The sequence below is a fragment of the Eptatretus burgeri genome, chromosome 3 (assembly GCF_056783735.1).
Source record: "Eptatretus burgeri isolate ZD-2024b chromosome 3, Ebu_testis_v1, whole genome shotgun sequence".
Classification (NCBI taxonomy): domain Eukaryota; kingdom Metazoa; phylum Chordata; class Myxini; order Myxiniformes; family Myxinidae; genus Eptatretus; species Eptatretus burgeri.
The window spans coordinates 49,375,370-49,398,236 of NC_140963.1; the positions used below are offsets into that span (position 1 = coordinate 49,375,370).

Here is a 22,867-nt window from a genome sequence, read left to right on the forward strand (position 1 = left end):
TACACATAACGTATTCGACGTGTGCCAGCATTTTAGACAAATTTTTCATACGTCGGCATACGCTGGCTAAATCGTCAAGGTGTGACAGGGCCTTTAACGACGGGGTTACGTTCTGAGAAACGCGTCGTTAAGCGACGTCGTCGTTGTGCGAACGTCATTTTTTTTTTCGTTTTCGTTTTCGAACATCGTACTTACACAAACCTAGACACCTCGGCTATATGGTGTAGCCTATTGCTCATCCGATACAAACCTGTACAGCATGTTACTGTACTGAATACTGTCGGCAATTGTAACACACATCCAAGAGAGACGGAAGACACGTTAGATTTACCTTTGTGCTGTTCATGACGGCCATCGGTGTTGTTAGCGGCTGCCTACAATCTCCTCTCGCATCGATTATAGAAAGGTGAATAATTAGCGTTTGGATTTTATAAATACGTAATCATTGCATCGATGTTATAATTTATAAATGAAGAAACGAGCTCCTGTCAATTGTGATATATATTTTCGGAACAGTGCGATTGTTTTAACAACATGAAAAGCTTCACGAAAACAAATTTGTGTTTTAATGTCGACTAAGAACAACGATTTATTCGCGGAATTCTTCAATTCAAAGGTAATTTACTTGCTGGAAGGTAAACGTGCAAACATTGGTTCAGTTTTAAAGCCGATTTCCTTGAATCCCGATTTCGCACGACCCTGCTTTATTCGCGATGACATTTTATGGACCTCAACGATCGCATTATAACAGGGCCACACTGTCGTTTATTATCATTATGAAGTATTATGTACTGTACAGCGTACATAATTGTATGTGCTATTTTTATACGAGGCGACATCACTCGGCGATAGGAATTTTTCAGTTACATTTTTTTTCTATTTTTTTTTTTTTTTTCAGAGCTGGCAGATCCGTCGTTGCCCGGAACGTCGTTAAAGGCCCAGTCACACCTTGACGATTTAGCCAGCGCATGTCGACTTCTGAAAAATTTGTCTAAAACGCCGGCACACGTCGAATACGTTATGGGTAAGTTTGTATACGTTAAGAGCACGCTGAAAACCACTGCCATACGTCATAGTACGCTGGCTTTCATCGTTGTACTTTGCGGTTGTCCTCAAATTTTAGCATGCTTGAAATTTTACAATGCATGCCAGCGTGTGACTCACACGTTCCGCTACGCTGGCCAAGTTGTAGGCACGTTATGCGATCGTTGACACGTCGACACACGTTACAGTTTGTAAGTTACTCATAAGTCGAAACATGTCGAGGTAATGATTAGCGTACCCAAAACTTATTTATAACGTATGAGTAACGTGCTTTGAACCTATGTGTAAAGTACCTCCAACGCATATTGACGTATGTAGACGTATTTGATTGACGTCTTCCGGACGACCACAGAACTTACTGAACGTGTTTCTAATTTACAGCTACCGTAGAATGGCGTATTGGCAGCGTTTAAAAAAAAAAAACAACAACAATAACTCCCGATATTTCGTCACGTGCCGTTACGTCACATCCGATTGCCTCTTCAGTTTGCTCATGTCTTATTCTTAGTTCCTCCTCTGTGAATATTTTCTGTTTGAGGATATTGTCACGTCGACGTCGAAACTTAAAAGCAAATGTCTGAATATATTTTAAAATTCGTGATACACTAAAAAAAAAAAAAAAAACAACAACAACAACAACAACAACAACAACAACAACTTCAGATATTTCGTCACGTGCCTTCACGGAGCCAAGGAGAAAAAAAGAAAATGTGCCTTGACGGAAAAAATAAGTTTACGGAATGCTAAACATTACCTCGACGTGTTTCGACTTATGAGTAACTTACAAGGAATTTGTCTCGACGTGTGTCAACGATCGCATATTGTGCCTACAACTTATTCCCAGCGTAGCGGAACGTGTGAGCCATACAGCGAGTGCGTCGTAAAATTTTCAGCATGCTTGAAATTCCACGACGTACGAGACGTACCAAGAAATAGGAATAGCATACTTCATCGTTTTTCAGCGTGCTTTTAACGTATACACAACTTACCCATAACGTATTCGACGTGTGCCAGCTTGGTTCGGCAAATTTTTCATAGGTCGGCACACGCTGGCTAAATCGTCAAGGTGTGACTGCATGGTTGACACTTTCAATTTTCAGGCGGTTATGATTTAAATCGGCGAGCGGCAGGTTTTTAACAGGCGACGCCACAAGTTCGTCGGCAATACGTGCAGCGCGCTATGCCTAAGTTAAACTATCGTTGGGCATAGATTGTGAACGCCGACAACAGGCTAAGCATTCGTTGGTATAAGTTATCTATAAGACAACGAAACGTTCTGTTCCCGTTAATAATATTGTTGCTGATTCGCGCCCGCCGGCGTGCGAGCGGCCACGTAACTCGAATCGCGGCACGTCGCCCACCGGACGGACAATCCCGTCGTGACCCTCTCGGACTAACGCCGGGAACTAGTCACGGGTGGGCCTTTCGGCCTCACCACGATCGTGCCAATCGGCCCCCCGCGTGGGATAGGGTTGCTCGCCAAATTCGACCTACCTAAGTACCCACACGGAGGGTAGACCGGGCGATCGCACCTCGCCGCAGGTCGACTTCGGACATGGGCCACTTTAAGCGACCCGTTCCGTACTATCGGGATAACCGAGCGGTGTTATCGTCAACCTCGACGGTTCGATTAATTATTGGGCGTATTTAGCCCACGACCAACCCTTTACGTGAAGTAAGATGGAGATTCAATAAAAGAAAAGACGAAGCGAAACGGGAAAAACAGTTCAACATAAAGCACATTTATTCGGCGGCAAACGGAAAGCACACATATACAATTATACACCAAAAGCAAACATAAAAGTAGAAGAAACAACAATTCTGCACAAAAAGCAAATGTAACAATGCAGATCTACTACCGACTACCGAGCACACGACAACACTTATACAGTTTTACTTCACAGACGGCGCCGACAACACATATACTCAAAGCAAAAGAAAAAGGGACCACCCTCAACGATGAGGGGGGCAGACGGGCCTGGGGCCGAGACCGCTTCGAGCCTACCCGTCTGGTGATGAGCCGCAAAATGGCGGCGGCGTCTCGACTCCGCGGGCCTCGCTGGCACTGCCTGGAATGGGGTGGGAACGGGGCCCCCTTCTCACACTATCTCAGCGCGGGGGGAAACAGGAGGGGGTTGTTGATGCTCGGGGGAATGAGGATATCTCGCTGGCTTGGGTCCCGCGACGAGCGACTCCACCGCGACCTCGGTCGCGTTACCGGCCTCCCCTCTCCGCAGCTCCCCGACTCTGACACGAGCGCCCTCTCGACTGCCTTCGCCGCCGCCACAACTCTCCAACTCTCCCACTCTCCACTCTTCTCAACTCCGTCCAACTGCGATTCAGAAACTCTTTTTCTCTCCCGATTCAGAAACTCCCTCAACAACTACTTTTTCGGCGAGCGAACGCGGCCCTTTATAGCCCCCGGGGCTTTGCTCCTTCACCTTCGACCCTTCACCTCTGGCTGGTTCCCCATTGGACAGAGGAAAAGTGGGCGTGAATGATTTTTGATCCGCGAATCTGCATATAGCGATTATACTCCGACGCACCTGGAGGCGGGGCCAAATCGCCCCACGCTCGCTCATAGGACGGAACAGAAGTGGGCGTGAATCGTTCTTGATCCGATTTCTCGGAAAGGCTGGTGTTTTTGCACCCGCTGCTCGGTGCGCGCCCTGTACGAGTCCAGGATCGGTGCCCACAAGCGGCGCGGGAATGGCAGTGATGCGATGGTTGCGAGAGCGAGATGTGACGGCAAGGGTCGTGGCTGTTGGCGTTGTTGTTGTTGTGAAGCGGCGTTGCGGTTGGTGGTTGTTGTGTGATGGCTGTTGAGACGTGGTTGGTGGTGGTTGTGGTGGTAGTAATGGCGGCTGGTCCAAAATAAAGATAGTAAAAGAAAAACGGCTATCTAAAAGGGTCGCAGCCCGAATGAATAACATTTATTCCCTCTAAACAACGGGTTTGGGCCTAACTACACATATACTTACAGAGATATCTCACCTACGGGACCTGAATGGTGGTTTCCGAATTTCGTCAACCACAACACTACCCCCTCCCCTTTTTACAGACTCGTCCCGAGTCATCAAATTTTCGTGTGCCATCATGTGTAGTTCTCCCCAAGTACATTTTACCTACGGATCCCTGAGTGCGACATTTATGGTATTCGTGTCCCCAAAATAAATAACCTGAGGGCTGAGTAACTACCTAAACAAACTCACTCACACGGACGACTTAAATAAAATTGCCGGCGCTAAGACAGACATGCCGGGGGCGCACTCATATGTACAGTACATCTTAACCTTAACTTACAAATTTTACACTAAACCATGGCCCAGGATCAATGGACTCTGCAAAAAGAAAGCAGTTAGCAGGGAGCCAGGCTGCTCGCATGCAGTCTCTGGCTCAAACAATGCAGGTGACAGGGAACGTGGCCGGCTGCTCACTCGCAGTCCAAGGCCTTCCCTTTTTAACTGAACGCAGTGAACCACAACGGTGCATGGGCTGCACAAACGCAGTCTCCGTGCCAGCTCAAGTGGCACACGCAATGAACACAACGGATGGATGGATGGACACAAACATGGTGCACGGGCCGCCACTGCAGGCCCGTGTTGTAGCTGCCAACAGGGCAGTTCTCGCAGCTTGCAAACTTGCTTTCTTATCCTGGCGCACATGGCAATGAACAGGGGGGGGCAAAGCAAAAATTGAACGGGGCTGGTGAACAGGGGCAGTGGGCATGGCATGGCAAAGGTGATCAGGCAAACACAGCCCGCAGAAGAAGGCCGCTGCAGGCAAACACAGCCGGCAGACGAACTGGCCGGCACAGGCCTTGAAGCACAGCAGCTGCAGACAATCCGACCGGCACAGGCCTTGCAGCACAGCAGCTGCAGACGATCCAGCCGGCACAGGCCTTGCAGCAAAACAACAGCTGCCGATGAAGTGGGCCGGCCTTTGCCTTGCAGCAACGCAGCCAGCAGATGAAGCTGGCCAGCCTTTGCCGTTCAGTGGAGGTTGGTGGAGGGAGTGCGGTGGTGCTGGCCACTCGGAAGGCGAGCTCGGACCTACCCTACGGTCTCCCTCCCAACCTATCGCCTTTGCCTGTCACTGTCTATACCCACTCCCTTAATTTGTCAAAAACCAATTTAGCCCCAACTTATTTTTTTATTTTTACTTCCCCACTTTCAATCGTCCCCTAACCCCCTTTACTGTCCTTGTTCGGCTCACCTATCCTGTCACCTAGCCAACTCCCAACCCCTGCGTTCCCTTCCCGGAGGGGAATAAGGGAGAGCTAGCGTCCTGTGTCGAGGCCCAATTCAAGCCTCAGGATGGCCTCCCCAGACTTCAGCGATCTAACCCAAAGTGGGTCCAGCGGCCCACAACGAGAGCGAGGGGATGGATGGTGCGGAGTGGTACACTTCCTATATACCCTAACCGTTTAACTGTTAAACTACCCCGGGGCTTTCAACAAGCGCCTCTCGCTTAAACTATTGGTTCCAACAACCCAGATTCCCGTCGCCTGTGTTGGTGTCCTCACAATTTCGGGCCTCGCCCCCCAATTTTCTCTCCATGCCCTCACACGGTCTCATGGCTGGGACGCGTGGCTCCCTTTGGCAGGCACGACCCTCTGCCGAATCTCCCGCTATGGCACCCCCGGGCACTACACTGCCTCCGAGCCTACCAGCTCCCCAACACCGGGGAGTGCCCCCCATGGCACCTCCCCTGAAACGCACACGTGGCAGGCTGGCTTCCCGGGCCCCTTTCCGAGGGTCATCCGTGCCCACAACACTGCCCACGCGGCTAATGGCGCCCCGGGCCCCCGCACCAAGCAGGCGCACCCGTGCCCACTACGCTATCCCGGCCCCCCATGGGCCCTTGGCCTACCACGGCCGACTAGCCTGGTGCCCGGGGTACCCACTCAGCGATACTCACTTTTCGCAGCCACGCTCCCAGCCTGTCAACAGAGCTCCTGCACCCCTCCAAATGGGTTTCGAGCCTACATTCACACCAACAACAAAACGACCTCCATTTTTCAATTTAACTAACCCCCTAACTCACTCTACAGTGACCCCGGGGTCCCTTGGGCGGGAGTCACTCCTCCCCCCAATCACTAATCGCACCATGCATTCCCCATTCGCTCCATACACACAGACCCGCTGGCCTCACTCACTCACCAAGCACATGCTTCCACTTCACTTACCAACAACTCTTCAACACACTCACCGCTGAACTCTGCCATCCTTCTAACTACATCCCCTAACTAACTCGTGCTCCCACGTCGTCCCTTAAACTACAGCACGTTCCTTTTAACACTACGTAGCTAAGCTACGTCCCCTCTACACACTCACTGTCAGTCACTGTCTCCAAACCTCCAAAAATTACTTTCCCAACCTAAATCTCGCTACAATCCCTCTAACTAATCCATTCCACGGACTCCATGAGGACTTACCCCTGCCCCATGAAGTCGGTCTAACTAAGCTAACCCTTCCCCCCCAACTAGTTTCCATCCTGTGCCCTGGTAAGGGGGTCTTCCACCCCTTGCCCGGGAATCCTGTGCACCCGAAAGTGAGGCTTGCTTCTTTTTTTTTTTTCACATGCGCAGCACCAGCGCGGCAACTCACAGCTCGCACACTTTGCACCTGCCCGTGACATCATGCAGCTGCACGTGTACCTCGTCCCTCCTTGGACGGTACCATCCGGCAGGGATACCCCTCCTGCCGGATTCCAACCCCACGTGCAGCCATGACATCACCGTGCGCATAAAAAAATACAAGCCCCACGTCTCGAGGGGTTCCCCACGCGAACACATGTGCTTTGCCCATTGGAGCTTAACACACACGATCGCGTGGAGAACCCGTCCGGTCCAAATCCGTAATCCTGCCTAAACTTTGTCCGTCCGCGGGATCGGCAAATCCACCGCGTGCGTTTCCGGACCGGGACTTCACTCTCGCAAGCGAGCACGTGGGGGCCTCGTGCGTTGCACAGCACGGACCTCGTGCTCGCTGCTGGGTGAACCCGGCACGGTCCCCGAAACAACTACAGCCGCTACTCGGCTTTCTTTCCTCTGTCGCAGTCTCCGTCGCCATTCAACACACGCACTCCCGCGTGTTACGACGCTAACACACCTCACCATTAAACTCACACCGGGAGACGCGGCTGCATGTTCACACATGCCGACCGACATCTCCCTTACATACCGCTCTCTCACACACACGGTCTCCCTTGCACTCGGCCGTTCACTCACGCATGCCATCTCCCTCACACAAACCATACCACTCACACGCGGGGGCACTCGCCCGCGGTGTCTCACTCATACTGGCCGTTTCACTCACACACACGGCGACACACACACGGTGCCTCATCCACACACGGCATGCTGGGAAGCACGCCCTTTGGCACACTTGCCACTACACCACACACACGCGGGGGCACTCGCCCGCGGTGTCTCACTCACACACGCGGGGGAACTCGCCCGCGGTGTCTCACTCACACACGCGGGGGCACTCGCCCGCGGTGTCTCATCCATACTGGCGGTTTCATCCACACACGGGGACGCACTCACACCTTGCACCACACACACAGGGACAACCACACTGGGGATTCGTGTTCCCACAAGGGTCTCCGGGGCCTCTATACCCCCCAAGCTCTCCGTGCACCTGTCCACAGCACCCGTCCCCTCAACCTCGCAAAGCACGACTGAACCCACCTGGTCGTGATTTGCCTCAAGGGGGCATACTCCCTCCCCTCGTTCCTGGAGGAGGCCATCCCGCTGCTCGCACTGGGTCTCCACCCAGTCCACCAGCTCACCCCCATTATCCTCCACTACCTCCGTATGTGTGTGTGTGTGTGTGTGTGTGTGTGTGTGTGTGTGTGTGTGTGTGTGTGTGTGTGTGTGTGTGTGTGTGTGTGTGTGTGTGTGTGTGTGTGTGTGTGTGTGTGTGTGCGCGTCTCTATCCCCGTCTTCATCGTGTAGTCTTCCCTCTATCGTTCCCATCTCCCGTGTCTCTGCCAACTCAGTCACCTCTTCCCTTGTCTCAACTATTATTTCCGTCTCTTCCCTTGTTATCTCCCTCGTGCACGTCTCCGTCACCCCAATTAGTTTTTCCCTCTCGGTTACTGTCTCTTTTTCCGTCACGACCCTCGCCCAACACGTCCCCCGAATTATTTTTTCCTTACCCGCCTCCACCGCGGGCCCGACAGCCGTTGCACTCCCTCCCAGCTCGTTCGCTCCCACACGTGGAGTCGCCATTTTAAACTCCCTGGTAACGGCCTTCATGCCCGCCTGCAGGCTTCGGCCCATGTTCTGCGTCTCACCCCGCAGCTCTTTCATTTCTTCCTTCATGTTTGTTTCCATTTCGTTCATTTGCTGTGTATTCGCATCCATTTTCGTTTTCATTTCGTGCATGTCCCCACTGATTCCTGCCAGCATGGCGCATAGCTGGGCCATGTCGGGTGCACTCAGCTGAGCCGATTCGGCAAGGATCGGGGGGTTTTGGTGGAGAGGGGGAGGGGGGGGTGTCATACACCGCGGCCGCCGCCGCACCTATTTCGGGCTCTGGGTTCAGTTGGGGGAGTTCGTGTTCCTGCACAACCAACATTTCCTGCATGGGGTTTTCATCCTGGACCATGGATTCTACATTACTACACATATACATTTCTAATACCCCCGGCTCCCGCTCGCCTTGAGACGCCATCTTATTTCTCGTAAAAGGTTAATTTGAATCGCTCGTAATTTGGAGGGAATCGGGGGTCGCTCCTCTCACCCCTGGACCGATTCCCGTGAATTTAGCTGGAGACAGGAGAGCCCGTTGTCCCGTTCTCCGACACCAGTGTCGCGAGGAGGGGGATGGGTTTGTATCTCACGACCTGACACCAGTGTTGCGGATTCGCGCCCGCCGGCGTGCGAGCGGCCACGTAACTCGAATCGCGGCACGTCGCTCACCGGACGGACAATCCCGTCGTGACCCTCTCGGACTAACGCCGGGAACTAGTCACGGGTGGGCCTTTCGGCCTCACCACGATCGTGCCAATCAGCCCCCCGCGTGGGATAGGGTTGCTCGCCAAATTCGACCTACCTAAGTACCCACACGGAGGGTAGACCGGGCGATCGCACCTCGCCCCAGGTCGACTTCGGACACGGGCCACTTTAAGCGACCCGTTCCGTACTATCGGGATAACCGAGCGGTGTTATCGTCAACCTCGATGGTTCGATTAATTATTGGGCGTATTTAGCCCACGACCAACCCTTTACGTGAAGTAAGATGGAGATTCAATAAAAGAAAAGACGAAGCGAAACGGGAAAAACAGTTCAACATAAAGCACATTTATTCCGCGGCAAACGGAAAGCACACATATACAATTATACACCAAAAGCAAATGTAAAAGTAGAAGAAACAACAATTCTGCACAAAAAGCAAATGTAACAATGCAGATCTACTACCGACTACCGAGCACACGGCAACACTTATACAGTTTTACTTCACAGACGGCGCCGACAACACATATACTCAAAGCAAAAGAAAAAGGGACCACTCTCAACGATGAGGGGGGCAGACGGGCCTGGGGCCGAGACCGCGTTGAGCCTACCCGTCTGGTGATGAGCCGCAAAATGGCGGCGGCGTCCCGACTCCGCGGGCCTCGCTGTCACTGCCTGGAATGGGTTGGGAACGGAGCCCCCTTCTCACACTATCTCAGCGCGGGGGGAAACAGGAGGGGGTTGTTGATGCTCGGGGGAATGAGGATATCTCGCTGGCTTGGGTCCCGCGACGAGCGACTCCACCGCGACCTCGGTCGCGTTACCGGCCTCCCCTCTCCGCAGCTCCCCGACTCTGACACGAGCGCCCTCTCGACTGCCTTCGCCGCCGCCACAACTCTCCAACTCTCCCACTCTCCACTCTTCTCAACTCCGTCCAACTGCGATTCAGAAACTCTTTTTCTCTCCCGATTCAGAAACTCCCTCAACAACTGCCTTTTCGGCGAGCGAACGCGGCCCTTTATAGCCCCCGGGGCTTTGCTCCTTCACCTTCGACCCTTCACCTCTGGCTGGCTCCCCATTGGACAGAGGAAAAGTGGGCGTGAATGATTTTTGATCCGCGAATCTGCATATAGCGATTATACTCCGACGCACCTGGAGGCGGGGCCAAATCGCCCCACGCTCGCTGATAGGACGGAACAGAAGTGGGCGTGAATCGTTCTTGATCCGATTTCTCGGAAAGGCTGGTGTTTTTGCACCCGCTGCTCGGTGCGCGCCCTGTACGAGTCCAGGATCGGTGCCCACAAGCGGCGCGGGAATGGCGGTGATGCGATGGTTGCGAGAGTGAGATGTGATGGCAAGGGTCGTGGCTGTTGGCGTTGTTGTTGTTGTGAAGCGGCGTTGCGGTTGGTGGTTGTTGTGTGATGGCTGTTGAGACGTGGTTGGTGGTGGTTGTGGTGGTAGTAATGGCGGCTGGTCCAAAATAAAGATAGTAAAAGAAAAACGGCTATCTAAAAGGGTCGCAGCCCGAATGAATAACATTTATTCCCTCTAAACAAAGGGTTTGGGCCTAACTACACATATACTTACAGAGATATCTCACCTACGGGACCTGAATGGTGGTTTGCGAATGTCGTCAACCACAACAATATGTTATGCATACGACCAACACGTTATGAATACGACCAAAACTTTAAAAAAAACCATCAAAATTTCAGCTTACGCCAACGTTTTACATACATTTTTATACGTTTTCATTGCTGGCTAAATCGTCAAGGTGTGACAGCGCTTTAAGCAGCGCATGACTATATATATATATATATATATATATATATATATATATATATATATATATATATATATATATATATATATATATATATATATATATATATATATATATATATATATATATATATATATATATATATATATATATATATATATATATATATATATATATATATATATATATATATATATATATATATATATATATATATATATATATATATATATATATATATATATATATATATATATATATATATATATATATATATACATATATATATATATATATATATATATATATATATATATATATATATATATATACATATATATATATACATATATATATATATATATATATATATATATATATATATATATATATATATATATATATATATATATATATATATATATATATATATATATATATATATATATATATATATATATATATATATATATATATATATATATATATATATATATATATGAAAGCCTGGGGTTGGCTTAACAGTTAAGGTGGCCGACTTAAGATCTTATTATCCTGAATTTGAGCCGTGAATATAACACCAAGTGGGTTGATATAGCCTGTTATCCTTCTGAGGTCAGCAAAATGAGTACCAACTTACTAGGAAGAGTGGGCCATTTAAGTATCCTGCATTGTACTGGCGACCCATACAGGATTGTGCCCCCGAGCCAAGGAAAAAACGACCTTGGCAGTCCTATTTTTCTGTAGATTCAAAAGGGGTTCCTCTTCTTCTTATGCCATGGTAGCTGACATCGTAAAAGGTGGACTCGATTACAGTGTGTTATCCTTTAGAGTTAAAGCGTTCATTCTGAGTCGAGGAGGTTGGCGTTTCAAACCCTGGCCAAGTCCCTAGTTATATCAAAGACTTTAAAAATGGTACATGTTGCTTCCTTGGATGAGACTCAACATTTTGAAAGGAAAATGATTGCACAAACTGTCATATGTTGGCAACTATTGTGCACACTTGGTCCAAATGGTCTCTTTCTGTGTTGAAGCTCCTTGGAAGAGAAGTCATGTATTATGTATTATGAACGGTGGTGTCTGTCCGTGCGTTCGTTTACGGCGGCCGCTTTTCGTGCTGTGTTTGAACAGCTACTGATTGGTTTTTTTGCATTTTTATTTCACTTTTCTTGATGATTGGTTATTTCATATTTTAATTTCACCTTTCTTGATAATCAGCCACTTTATTGTCCCTTACAGTAATCTATAAAATCAAGATGAACATCTGGATTAGAGTAGATTTAATACAGATCTTCAGGGAGTAACACACAATTTGCAAGAATAGCACTCAGTAGAGCGCATACCTTCGCCAGGCTGAACAGTTTACGTTTTGTATTCCACTGATTGGTCAGATCTGAATCCAGACCTGAACCAAAATCTAATCAGCTTGTTATTGTCACCTACCCAATGCATCCACCAAGTTTTGTCATAACTCATCCACAACTTTTTGAAATGTTGTGCTATATATCGTTTTTGGCCGCATCCTCAATGGTGAAGAATCACTTATAAAATTAGATAAATTATCGTATCCGGATTCTGATCTTGACCAAAATCTAATCAATTCGTCCTTGTCACACACATAACCTGTCCACCAAGTTTCCCATAAATTTTTAAACATCGATCAGGTTTTATTTGCAGCATTGTACTTCATTCAGCAAATAATGCGCATACTCCATCCACCCAAAGGGTGGGTAAACGGCAAGTAAATAAATAATCCAGGAGTTGGGTTCAATGGAGATGACAAAGTGTGTATAAATAAATAAATAATGGTCCCCAAAAGCATGTACAATCCTGCAACTGCTCTTCCATAACAAAAATGTATTTTCCATAAATTCCCTGAATTCTAAATTGGTTCTAAATTCTAAATTGGTTCTGATGACAAAATCATTTAATTTCTTCATGCCCAGATATTATTGCATTCACGTGCCAAATATGAAAGAAATGCACCGATCCGGTCATTATTGAGTGGAGCGTCTAGATGGACGATGGACAGGACCCAAAATAAAAATATTAGCTCCAGTTGAACTGATACCTTGTTCAGGGCAAAAGAAAACGTTGAACAAACAGTGATGTGAAAGAACTGTACATTGTACAATATGTGGGAGGTCATTTGGAGGTAGTACAATGGATGTCATTGATTTGCATAGTAATTTCATTTCGAATTTCCATTGCCACATTGTGAGCTTTGGTATATATTAAACACCTGTGTTCACAAAATCACAGGTGAGACCTTAAATCCACATAAACAGATACACAGCTTTGCACACAACCCATATGTTTTTGCACCAGGTCGATGTCATATGGAAGAAAACTTTCCACATTTTCGAGAATGTTACAGATTCTTTGCTTGAAATACTTTGGAATTTGAAAACGTGACAGAGTAACAGTACAATATTGTTTATGCAGTTTGGTTTATTCCAGTGGGGAAGAGGGTAGTTATGGTGGAGGGTGGAATTGTCACGGATTAGACTTAAAGACTGTTTCAGAGCTATGAAGGAAACCAGATGGTGAACTCACAGGAGTAAGTTTGCATATTTTGAGGTGGGAAATATCTACTAGTGGTCTGGATAGTTGGTTATCTTTACACTAACTTTTTTTTTTTGAAGCTGTTTCCTCCAACACGTCATTCCAAATGGAAACTTTATATTACAGGGAGTGGCAGTACATCGCAAGGTTCACAGTACACCTGCACAAAGACAGATCAAAGTCTATTTTTGTTTTAATACAATATTTAATAACCACAATCAGAAAAAAATGCCTCCACAATAACTTCAAATTATTGTGCTTCATATATATATATATATATATATATATATATATATATATATATATATATATATATATATATATATATACTTAAGAGTTAGTTGTGAGATATTTTAAAATAATTGTGATGCAATTTTTCACAAAAGTTTAGTCCATCAAACTTCTTTGTATATTATATTGACTTAACTTGAGTAACATAAAAGACATTATATGTGAATCATTTACCACACTGCCATATATTACCCCACCAGGTGAGCGTTCGCACTTACCTGGAAGCTTTGACAAAAAGAAAAGCAGATTGCTCTGTTGCACGACAAAATGGTACACCGAGGTGTTTCCTTGAGATTATTTTCTCTTTTCCTCTGCTTCGTTCTTTTTGCAGCTATGGAGGGTGAGTAAAACAACATGCGGTGTATCTTATTATTATTATTATTATTATTATTATTATTATTTTTTTTTTTTTTTTTTTTTTTTTTTTTAATATGCTGAAACAAATGAGGAACACAATCACATCTAAGATTCTATGGTGTGGTGACTTTCTTTCGAGAGTGAGGATTAGCAACTCCATGAGCACTGAGATGAAGAAAAAATAATAATAACATAAACGTGATTGTTCAATTTTCGGCATTATTATGATTGACTGCTTCGAAAACAAAACGACTTCAAATATGATGTAATGATATTTAACATAGATAGGTTTTTGTTAATTTCAGTGATTTATACCTCCACCACCAAAAGGTGACCAAGGTTATGTTTTCACCCCTGTCTGTCTGTCTGTTTGTCTGTGAACAGGATATCTCAAAGGATTAGAGACGGATTCTGATGAAATTTGGTGGACAGGTTGGGTGTGTGACAAAGACAATATATTCGATTTTGGTGAAGATCTGAATCCGGATCTGAAAATTATTTTAATATCTAAAGTGATTCTTCATAATTGAGAGATGGGGCCAAATTTTATTTTATTTTTTCGTAAACCAAGTTGCAAGCTGCGAGAACTGCCCTGTTGGCAGCTACAACACGGGCCTGCAGTGGCGGCCCGTGCACCGTGTTTGCGTCCAACCATTCATCCATCCATTCGTTGTGTTCATTGCGTGTGCCACTTGAGCTGGCACGGAGACTGCGTTTGTGCAGCCCATGCACCGTTGTCGTTCACTGCGTTCAGTTCAAACCATTCATCCATCCATTCGTTGTGTTCATTGCGTTTGCCACTTGAGCTGGCACGGAGACTGCGTTTGTGCAGCCCATGCACCGTTGTGGTTCACTGCGTTCAGTTCAAAAGGGAAGGCCTTGGACTGCGTGTGAGCAGCCGGCCACGTTCCCCAACACCTGCGTTGTTTGAGCCAGAGACTGCATGTGGGCAGCCTGGCTCCCTGCTAACTGCTTTCTTTTTGCAGAGTTCATTGATCCTGGGCCATGGTTTAGTGTAAAATTTGTAAGTTAAGGTTAAGATGTACTGTAAATATGAGTGCGCCCCCGGCATGTCTGTCTTAGCGCCGGCAATTTTATTTAAGTCGTCCGTGTGAGTGAGTTTGTTTAGGTAGTTACGCAGCCCTCAGGTTATTTATTTTGGGGACACGAATACCATGAATGTCGCACTCAGGGATCCGTAGGTAAAATGTACTAGGGGAAAACTACACATGATGGCACACGAAAATTTGACGACTCGGGACGAGTGTGTAAAAAGGGGAGGGGGTAGTGTTGTGGTTGACGAAATTCGCAAACCACCATTCAGGTCCCTTAGGTGAGATATCTCTGTAAGTATATGTGTAGTTAGGCCCAAACCCGTTGTTTAGAGGGAATAAATGTCATTCATTCGGGCTGCGACCCCTCTAGATAGCCGTTTTTCTTTTACTATCTTTATTTTGGACCAGCCGCCATTACTACCACCACCAACCACGTCTCAACAGCCATCACACAACAACCACCAACCGCAACGCCGCTTCACAACCACAGCCATGACCTTTACCGTCACAACTCGCCCTCGCAACCATCGCATCACCGTCATTCCCGCGCCGCTTGTGGGCACCGATACTGGACTCGTGCAGGGCGCGCACCGAGCAGCGGGTGCAGAGGCACAGCCTTTCCGAAGAAAACGGATCAAAAACGACTCACGCCCACTTCTGTTCCGTCCTATCGGCGAGCGTGGGGCGATTTGGCCCCGCCTCCAGGTGCGTTGGAGTGTGGTCGCTATATGCAGATTCGCGGATCAAAAAGCATTCACGCCCACTTTTCTTCTGTCCAATGGGGAGCCAGCCAGAGGTAAAGGGTCGAAGGTGAAAGAGCGAAGCCACGGGGGGCTATAAAGGGCCGCGTTCGCTCGCCAAGAAGGCAGTTAAGAGTTTGGAGTTGAGTTGGGAAGAAGAAGCAGTAGTAGTCAGTCAAGTGCAGTTCGGAGTTGAGTTGGGAAGAGCCAGTCAAGAGAGGAGTCGGAGAAGGCAGTTGGACGGAGCTGTGGAGAGTTGGAGAGGTGGCGGCGGCGAAGGCGGTCGAGGGGGTGCTCGTGTCAGAGTCGGGGAGCTGCGGAGGGAGAGGCCGGCAACGCGACCGAGGTCGTGGTGGAGACGCTCGTCGCGGGACCCGAGACAGGGAGATATCCTCCTTCCCCCGAGCATCAACAACCCCCTCCTGTTTCCCCCCGCGCTGAGATAGTGCGAGAAGGGGGCCCCGTTCCCACCCCATACCAGGCAGTCCCAGCGAGGCCCGCGGAGTCGGGGCGCCAGCGCCATTTTGCAGCTCATCATCAGACGGGTAGGCCCGACGCGGTCTCGGCCCCAGGCCCGCCTGCCCCCCTCATCCTTGAGGGTGGTCCTTTTCTTTTGCTTTGAGTATATGTGTTGTCGGCGCTGTCTGTGAAGTAAAACTGTATAAGTGTTGCCGTGTGCTCGGTAGTCGGTTAGCTCTGCATTGTGTTTTGCTTTTACATTTGCTTTTTGTGTATTATTGTGTGTTTCTTCTTCTTTTACATTTGCTTTTGGTGTAATTGTATATGTGTGCTTTCCGTTCATCGCGAAATAAATGTGAATTATGTTGAACTGTTTTTCCCGTTTCGCTTCGTCTTTTCCTTTATTGAATCTCCATCTTACTTCACGTAAAGGGTTGGTCGTGGGCTAAAACGCCCGATAATTAATCGAACCGTCCAGGTTGACGATAACACCGCTCGGTTATCCCGATAGTACGGAACGGGTCGCTTAAAGTGGCCCGTGTCCGAAGTCGACCTGCGGCGAGGTGCGATCGCCCGGTCTACCCTCCGTGTGGGTACTAAGGTAGGTCGAATTTGGCGAGCAACCCTATCCCACGTGGGGGGCCGATTGGCACGATCGTGGTGAGGCCGAAAGGCCCACCCGTGACTAGTTCCCGGCGTTAGTCCGAGAGGGTCACGACGGGATTGTCCGTTCGGTGGGCGACGTGCCGCGATTCGAGTTACGTGGCCGTTCGCACGCCGGCTTTTGTTGCCTGGTGTTGGCTTAGTGGTTAGGATGGTGGCTTGGGATCCCAGGGTCCTGAGTTCAAGCCCCGTTGGCTGCTGAATTAACACCAGGGGTTGACTCAGCCTGTCATCCTTCCGAGGTCGGCGAAATGAGTGCCAGTGTACTGGTCCCGGTGTATGCCCCGGTTAGAATAAGTGTACCATATCCCTGTGTGTCGTAAGTGGCGACCAGGGTTGGCGTCAGGAAGGGCATCCGGCCATAATACATTGCCTCAAGAAAAAGCCAAACCCCTGCACAGCAGGGAAAAATGGCTGTAAAAACGGTCATTTTATATTTATTATATATATATATATATATATATATATATATATATATATATATATATATATATATATATATATACTGTATGTTACATAATAAATATATATACTGTATGTTACATAATAAATATTTATATATACTGTATCTTACATAATAAATATATATATCCACTGCATATGTTGTATTTTATTTATATATATATATATATATATATATATATATATATATATATATATATATATATATATATATATATATATATATATATATATATATATATATCGATCAATATAATATGTTTTTTATATATCTGTTGTTGTTCTTCTTTTGGCTACTCCCGTTAGGGGTCGCCACAGTGGATCATCCGATATGATCCTCATACTGATTTGGCACAGGTTTTACGCCGGATGCTCTTCCTGACGCAACCCTGGTCGTCTCTTACGACACAGGGATAAGGATTGAGTTTCGCCGTGATTCCGGGCTGCCCTACACCCTCTCACATCGCACAGACCCCGTCCTCAAGCGATCCTCCGAATAGCCGGATTACAGGCGCACGCCAATACGCCCGGTATATGTTTGTATATATATATATATGTTTGTATATATATGTGTGTATATATATATATATATATATATATATATATATATATATATATATATATATATATATATATTTAAGCCTGGTGTTGGCGAAGTGGTTAGGGCAGCGGCTTGGGATCCAAAAGGTCCTGAGTTCAAGCCCCGTTGGTCCACTGAATTAATACACCAGGGGGTTTACTCAGCCTGTCATCCTTCCGAGGTTGGCGAAATGAGTACCAGTATACTGGGCCGGTGTATACCCCGGTTAAAATAGGTATACCATATCCCTGTGTCGTAAGAGGCACCAGGGTTGCGTCAGGAAGGGCATCCGGCGTAAAACATGTGCCAAATCAGTATGCGGATCATACCGATGATCCGCTGTGGCGACCCCTATCGGGAGCAGCCGAAAGAAGAAGAAGAAGAAGAGATATATATATATATATATATATATATATATATATATATATATATATATATATATATATATATATATATATATATATATATATATATATATATATATAGATATATATATATATATATATATATATATATATATATATATATAGTGGTTGAGGAAATTCGCAAACCACCATTCAGGTCACGTCCCGTAGGTGAGATATCTCTGTAAGTACATGTGTAGTTAGCCCCAAACCCGTTGTTTAGAGGGAATAAATGTGATTCATTCGGGCTGCGACCCATTAAGATAGCCGTTTTTCTGTTCTATCTTTATTTTGAACTAACCACGTCTCAACCGCCATCACACAACAACCACCGACCGCAACGCCGCTTCACAACAACAACAACGCCAACAGCCACGACCTTTACCTTCACAGCACACCATCCCGCAACCATCGCATCACCGCCATTCCAAGCGTCACCGTGGCCAGGGACCGCCACTTTAGACCCTCAACCACCTTCGCCTCTCCTTCTGCGGCCATTCCCACACCACTTGTGGGCACCGAACGTCAGGCTGTCCTGGACTCGTACAGGGCGCGCGCCGAGCAGCAGGTGCAAAAAGCGGCCTTTCCGAGGAGAAGTCGGATCAGGAATGATACACGCCCACTTCAGATCCGTCCTATCAGCAAGCGCGGGGCGATTTGGCCCCCCCTCCAGGCGCGTCAGAGTAGAATCGATATATGCAAATTTGAGGATCAGGGGAGGTTCACGCCCACTTTTCCTCCATCCAATGGGCGAGCGTGGCTCCGCCCCCAAGCTCATCCTGATCCGGAAATTTGCATATGGGTTCTCCTGCCGTACTATAAAGCGCCGAGCGCGGGGCGAATTTAGTGAGTTTTAGGCTCGGGCGAGTTGGAGAGGTGTGGCAGCGGCAGAGAGTTTTGGGCTCGGGCGAGTTGGAGAGGTGTGGCGGCGGCGGCGGAGTGTGGCAGCAGCAGTCAAGACGGGTCTGGAGGAGAGTCGGAGTCTGTCAGGGTTCGGAGTCTGTCGGGGAGCTGCAGAGAGGGGAAGCCGGGAGCGCGGTCGAGGTCGCAGTGGAGTCGCTCGTCGCGGGACCCAAGCAAGCCAGCTATCCTCTTTCCCCAGAGCATCAACAATTCCCCCCTTTTCTCCCCCCTGCGCTGAGATAGTGCGGAAAGGGGGCCCCGTTCCCACCCCATTCCAAGCAGTGCCAACGAAACCCGCGGAGTCGGGGCACCGCTGCGGCATTTGCGGCTCATCACAAGACGGGTAGGCTCCACCCGGTCTCGCGACCACAGCCCCGTCTGCCCCCTTCTCGTTGAGGGTGGCCCTTTTTCTTTTGCTTTTGAGTATATGTGTTGTCGGCGCCGTCTGTAAAGTAAAACTGTGTAAGTGTTGCCGTGTGCTCGCGTAGTCGGTAGTATCTCTGCATTGTTGTGTTTCTTTTGTTGCAATTGCTTTTGGTGCATAATTGTTGTAATTGTATATGTGTGCTATCCATGTGCCGCGGAATAAATGTGCCTCATGTTGAACTGTTTTCCCGTTTCGCTTCGTCTTTTCTTTAATTGAATCAGCATCTTACTTCACGTAAAGGGTTGGTAGTGGGCTAAATACGCCCGATAATTAATCGGAACCATCGAGGTCGACGATATAACACCGCTCGGTTATCCCGATAGTACGGAACGGGTCGCTTCAGTGGCCCGTGTCCGGAGTCGACCTGCGGCGAGGTGCGATCGCCCGGTCTACCCTCCGTGTGGGTACTTAGGTAGGTTGAATTTGGCGAACAACCCTATCCCACGCGGGGGGCCGATTGGCACGATTGTGGTGAGGCCGAAAGGCCCACCCGTGACTAGTTCCCGGCGTTAGTCTGAGAGAGTCACGACAGAATTGTCCGTCCGGTGGGCGACGTGCCGCGATTCGAGTTACGTGGCCGTCCGCACGCCGGCGGGCGTGAATTCGCAACAATTTCTTTACATTTATACAGGTTGAGAATACATTGATTTCTTGAACTTTTCAATCCAAATTTCCCTTTCACCTTAAGCATGTCATCTATCTATAATTCCAGCAATCTATTTGTGTGTGTGTGTGTGTGTGTGTGTGTGTGTGTGTGTGTGTGTGTGTGTGTGTGTGTGTGTGTGTGTGTGTGTGTGTGTGTGTGTGTGTCGAGGTAAAACACGTCGAGGTAATGTTTACATGTTTTTTAAAGGAAAAACAAAAAATCATGTTTGTTTGTTTTTTTGTTTTTTTTTCTTCGGCATGACAGTGATGTTGACACTTAGATTTCTAGTGCGGTTGTGATTTAAATCGTTGAGCGGCAGCCTATTAATTATATTATCTATATATTAATACTGAAGGATCAATTTTGTGCTCCTCCTCGCGGTCGCGTCATGTTTTTTCTCGGTACTGTGACCTGGACTGAAAGAAACTTCGTACCTGTAAGAGTGCATCGCACATAGTGGCAATGGTCAACTTTCAACTCTGAAGCAGAATAAACACTTTTCGTTTTACATTCGTTTACATGGTGACGTGTGACGTCACCGCTGAGAGGCGTCGGGACGTCATGACATCATCGGTCATTCGCTGACGTCATTACGTCTGTCGACGACAGACCGTTACCGCTGAGAGGTGTAATTCCACTCCTCGAAAATAGCGTCTGCAATGTAAAACCCTCTTCTGCACATGCTGACTACCTCAGAATGTGAATTTGACACAAAAAATGTAACAATAGACATTTAATCTTCTATATATTAATACTGAAGGACCAATTTTGTGCTCCGAGCGGTCGCGTCACGTTTTTCTCGGTACTGTGACCTGGACTGAAAGAAACATGGTACCTGTAAGAGTGCATCGTGCATAGTGGCAATAGTCAAACTTCAACTCTGAAGCAGAATAAACACTTTTCGTTGAGACGGGGGGGCAGGGAGTGAAGAGGCGGGGCGGGAGATGAAGAGACGGGGGCAGGGAGTGAAGAGGCGGGGGGCAAGGTAAGCAAATTTTTGGGCGGGGGTAAGCAAATTGAAAGCGGGAGATGGGGGGGGGAATGGGGTGAATTAGGCAGGGTTGAGTGTGAGGGGGTGGACAGGGGGCGGGGGCAAGTGGGGCGGGGAGTGAAGAGGCGGGGCTGGGGTAATTACATTTTTGGGCGGGGTTAAGCAAGTTGAAGGTGGGGGGGAATGGGGCAGGGGCAGGGGATGAGTAGGTGGGGACAAGTAGGCCCTGTCCAGTCCATGTCCCTCGAGTGTGGGTGAATGAACGGAATCCGTCTGTGACGGGGTTTCAGCTAGTATTATATTATAACCGCACTAGAAATCGAAGTGTCAACATCACCATCATGCCGAAGAAAAAAAAACATGTTTTTTTGTTTTTCCTATAAAAAACATGTAAACATTACCTCGACACGTTTAGACTTATGAGTAACTTACCAGTAACGTGTGTCGACGTGTGTCAACGATCGCATAACATGCCTACAACTTATGGCCAGCGTATGCGGAACGTGTGAGTCATACGCTGGCATACGTCGAAAAATTTTGGGCATGTTAAAATTTGCCGACAAGCTCGGCGTACTACGACGTATGCCAGCATGCTTCAGCGTGCTCTGAACGTATACAATACTTACCCATAACGTATTCGACGTGTGCCAGCGTTTTAGACAAATTTTTCATATGTCGGCATACGGTGGCTAAATCGTCAAGGTGTGACAGGGCCTTAAAACGTTGAGCGGCAGCCTTTTAATAGGCTACACCATGTGATCGTCGGTGATACGCTGCCGCACGCTATGCATACGTTAGACTATTGTTGGGCATACGTTGTGAATGCCGACAACATGCTAAGCATTCGTTGGTATAAGTTATCGAAACGTTCTGTGTACGTTACTATTAGGTTATGCGTACGTCCAACTCGGTATGAATATGCCAAAAACATTTAAAATACATCAATAGTTCAGCGTACGCCAGCGTTTTACATACATTTTGATACGTTGCCATACGCTGGCTAAAACGTCAAGGTGTGGCAGGGCCTTTACATCAGAGTGAACTGGTATGCTCCGAAGCAGGAAGTAAATTTTTTTTTTTTTGCACGTAAGTTTTTTTTCCCCTCTTCTCTTTGTGTTTTTCCTTGCGATGACATTGCGAAAAGGCAAAATACGCTGGCGCTAATTGAATAATTGACCATTAAAACTCAATTGCGAATAATCGTAACTGCAATATGTGAACTTCCGGACAGTGAGGACTTAACTTCCGGACTTCCGGATAGTGACGAGTACTGTATTCTTTCTCCATTTTTTTCTCGATTTATCGACTTACTGTATTCTTTCTCGATTGTTTTTTGTTTTGTTTTGTTTGCACGTACAACCACGCATGTACGGGCATGCACTCGTTTTTCTAAATCCCTCAATCCATTCTTTGTGACAGCTGAGTGGAACTTCGCATAACAATATATGAATGACTCACAATTGTGAATTACATTTTTGTTTGTTGTCACAAATATTACCATTTCCTCTGCCTTACAAAACATGAAAGTGAAAAA

At 47.4% G+C, this 22,867-nt stretch overlaps 1 protein-coding gene across 2 annotated transcripts in view; it reads left to right on the top strand.

Annotated features, from left to right (window-relative positions):
- The first annotated feature begins 496 nt into the window (after positions 1-496).
- The window catches only part of LOC147029839 (protein HEG homolog 1-like), a 72,009-nt gene continuing 49,638 nt past the window's right edge, over positions 497-22,867 (top strand). Inside the window, exons 1-2 of one of the 2 annotated variants that reach the window (XM_085873218.1) lie at positions 497-616; positions 13,847-13,986. In XM_085873218.1, the coding sequence (XP_085729344.1) occupies positions 13,914-13,986 (73 nt within the window). In that variant the 5' untranslated portion in view covers positions 497-616; positions 13,847-13,913. The remainder of the gene's footprint in view (positions 617-13,846; positions 13,987-22,867) is intronic. The other variant, XM_085873217.1, reaches the window with a different exon arrangement.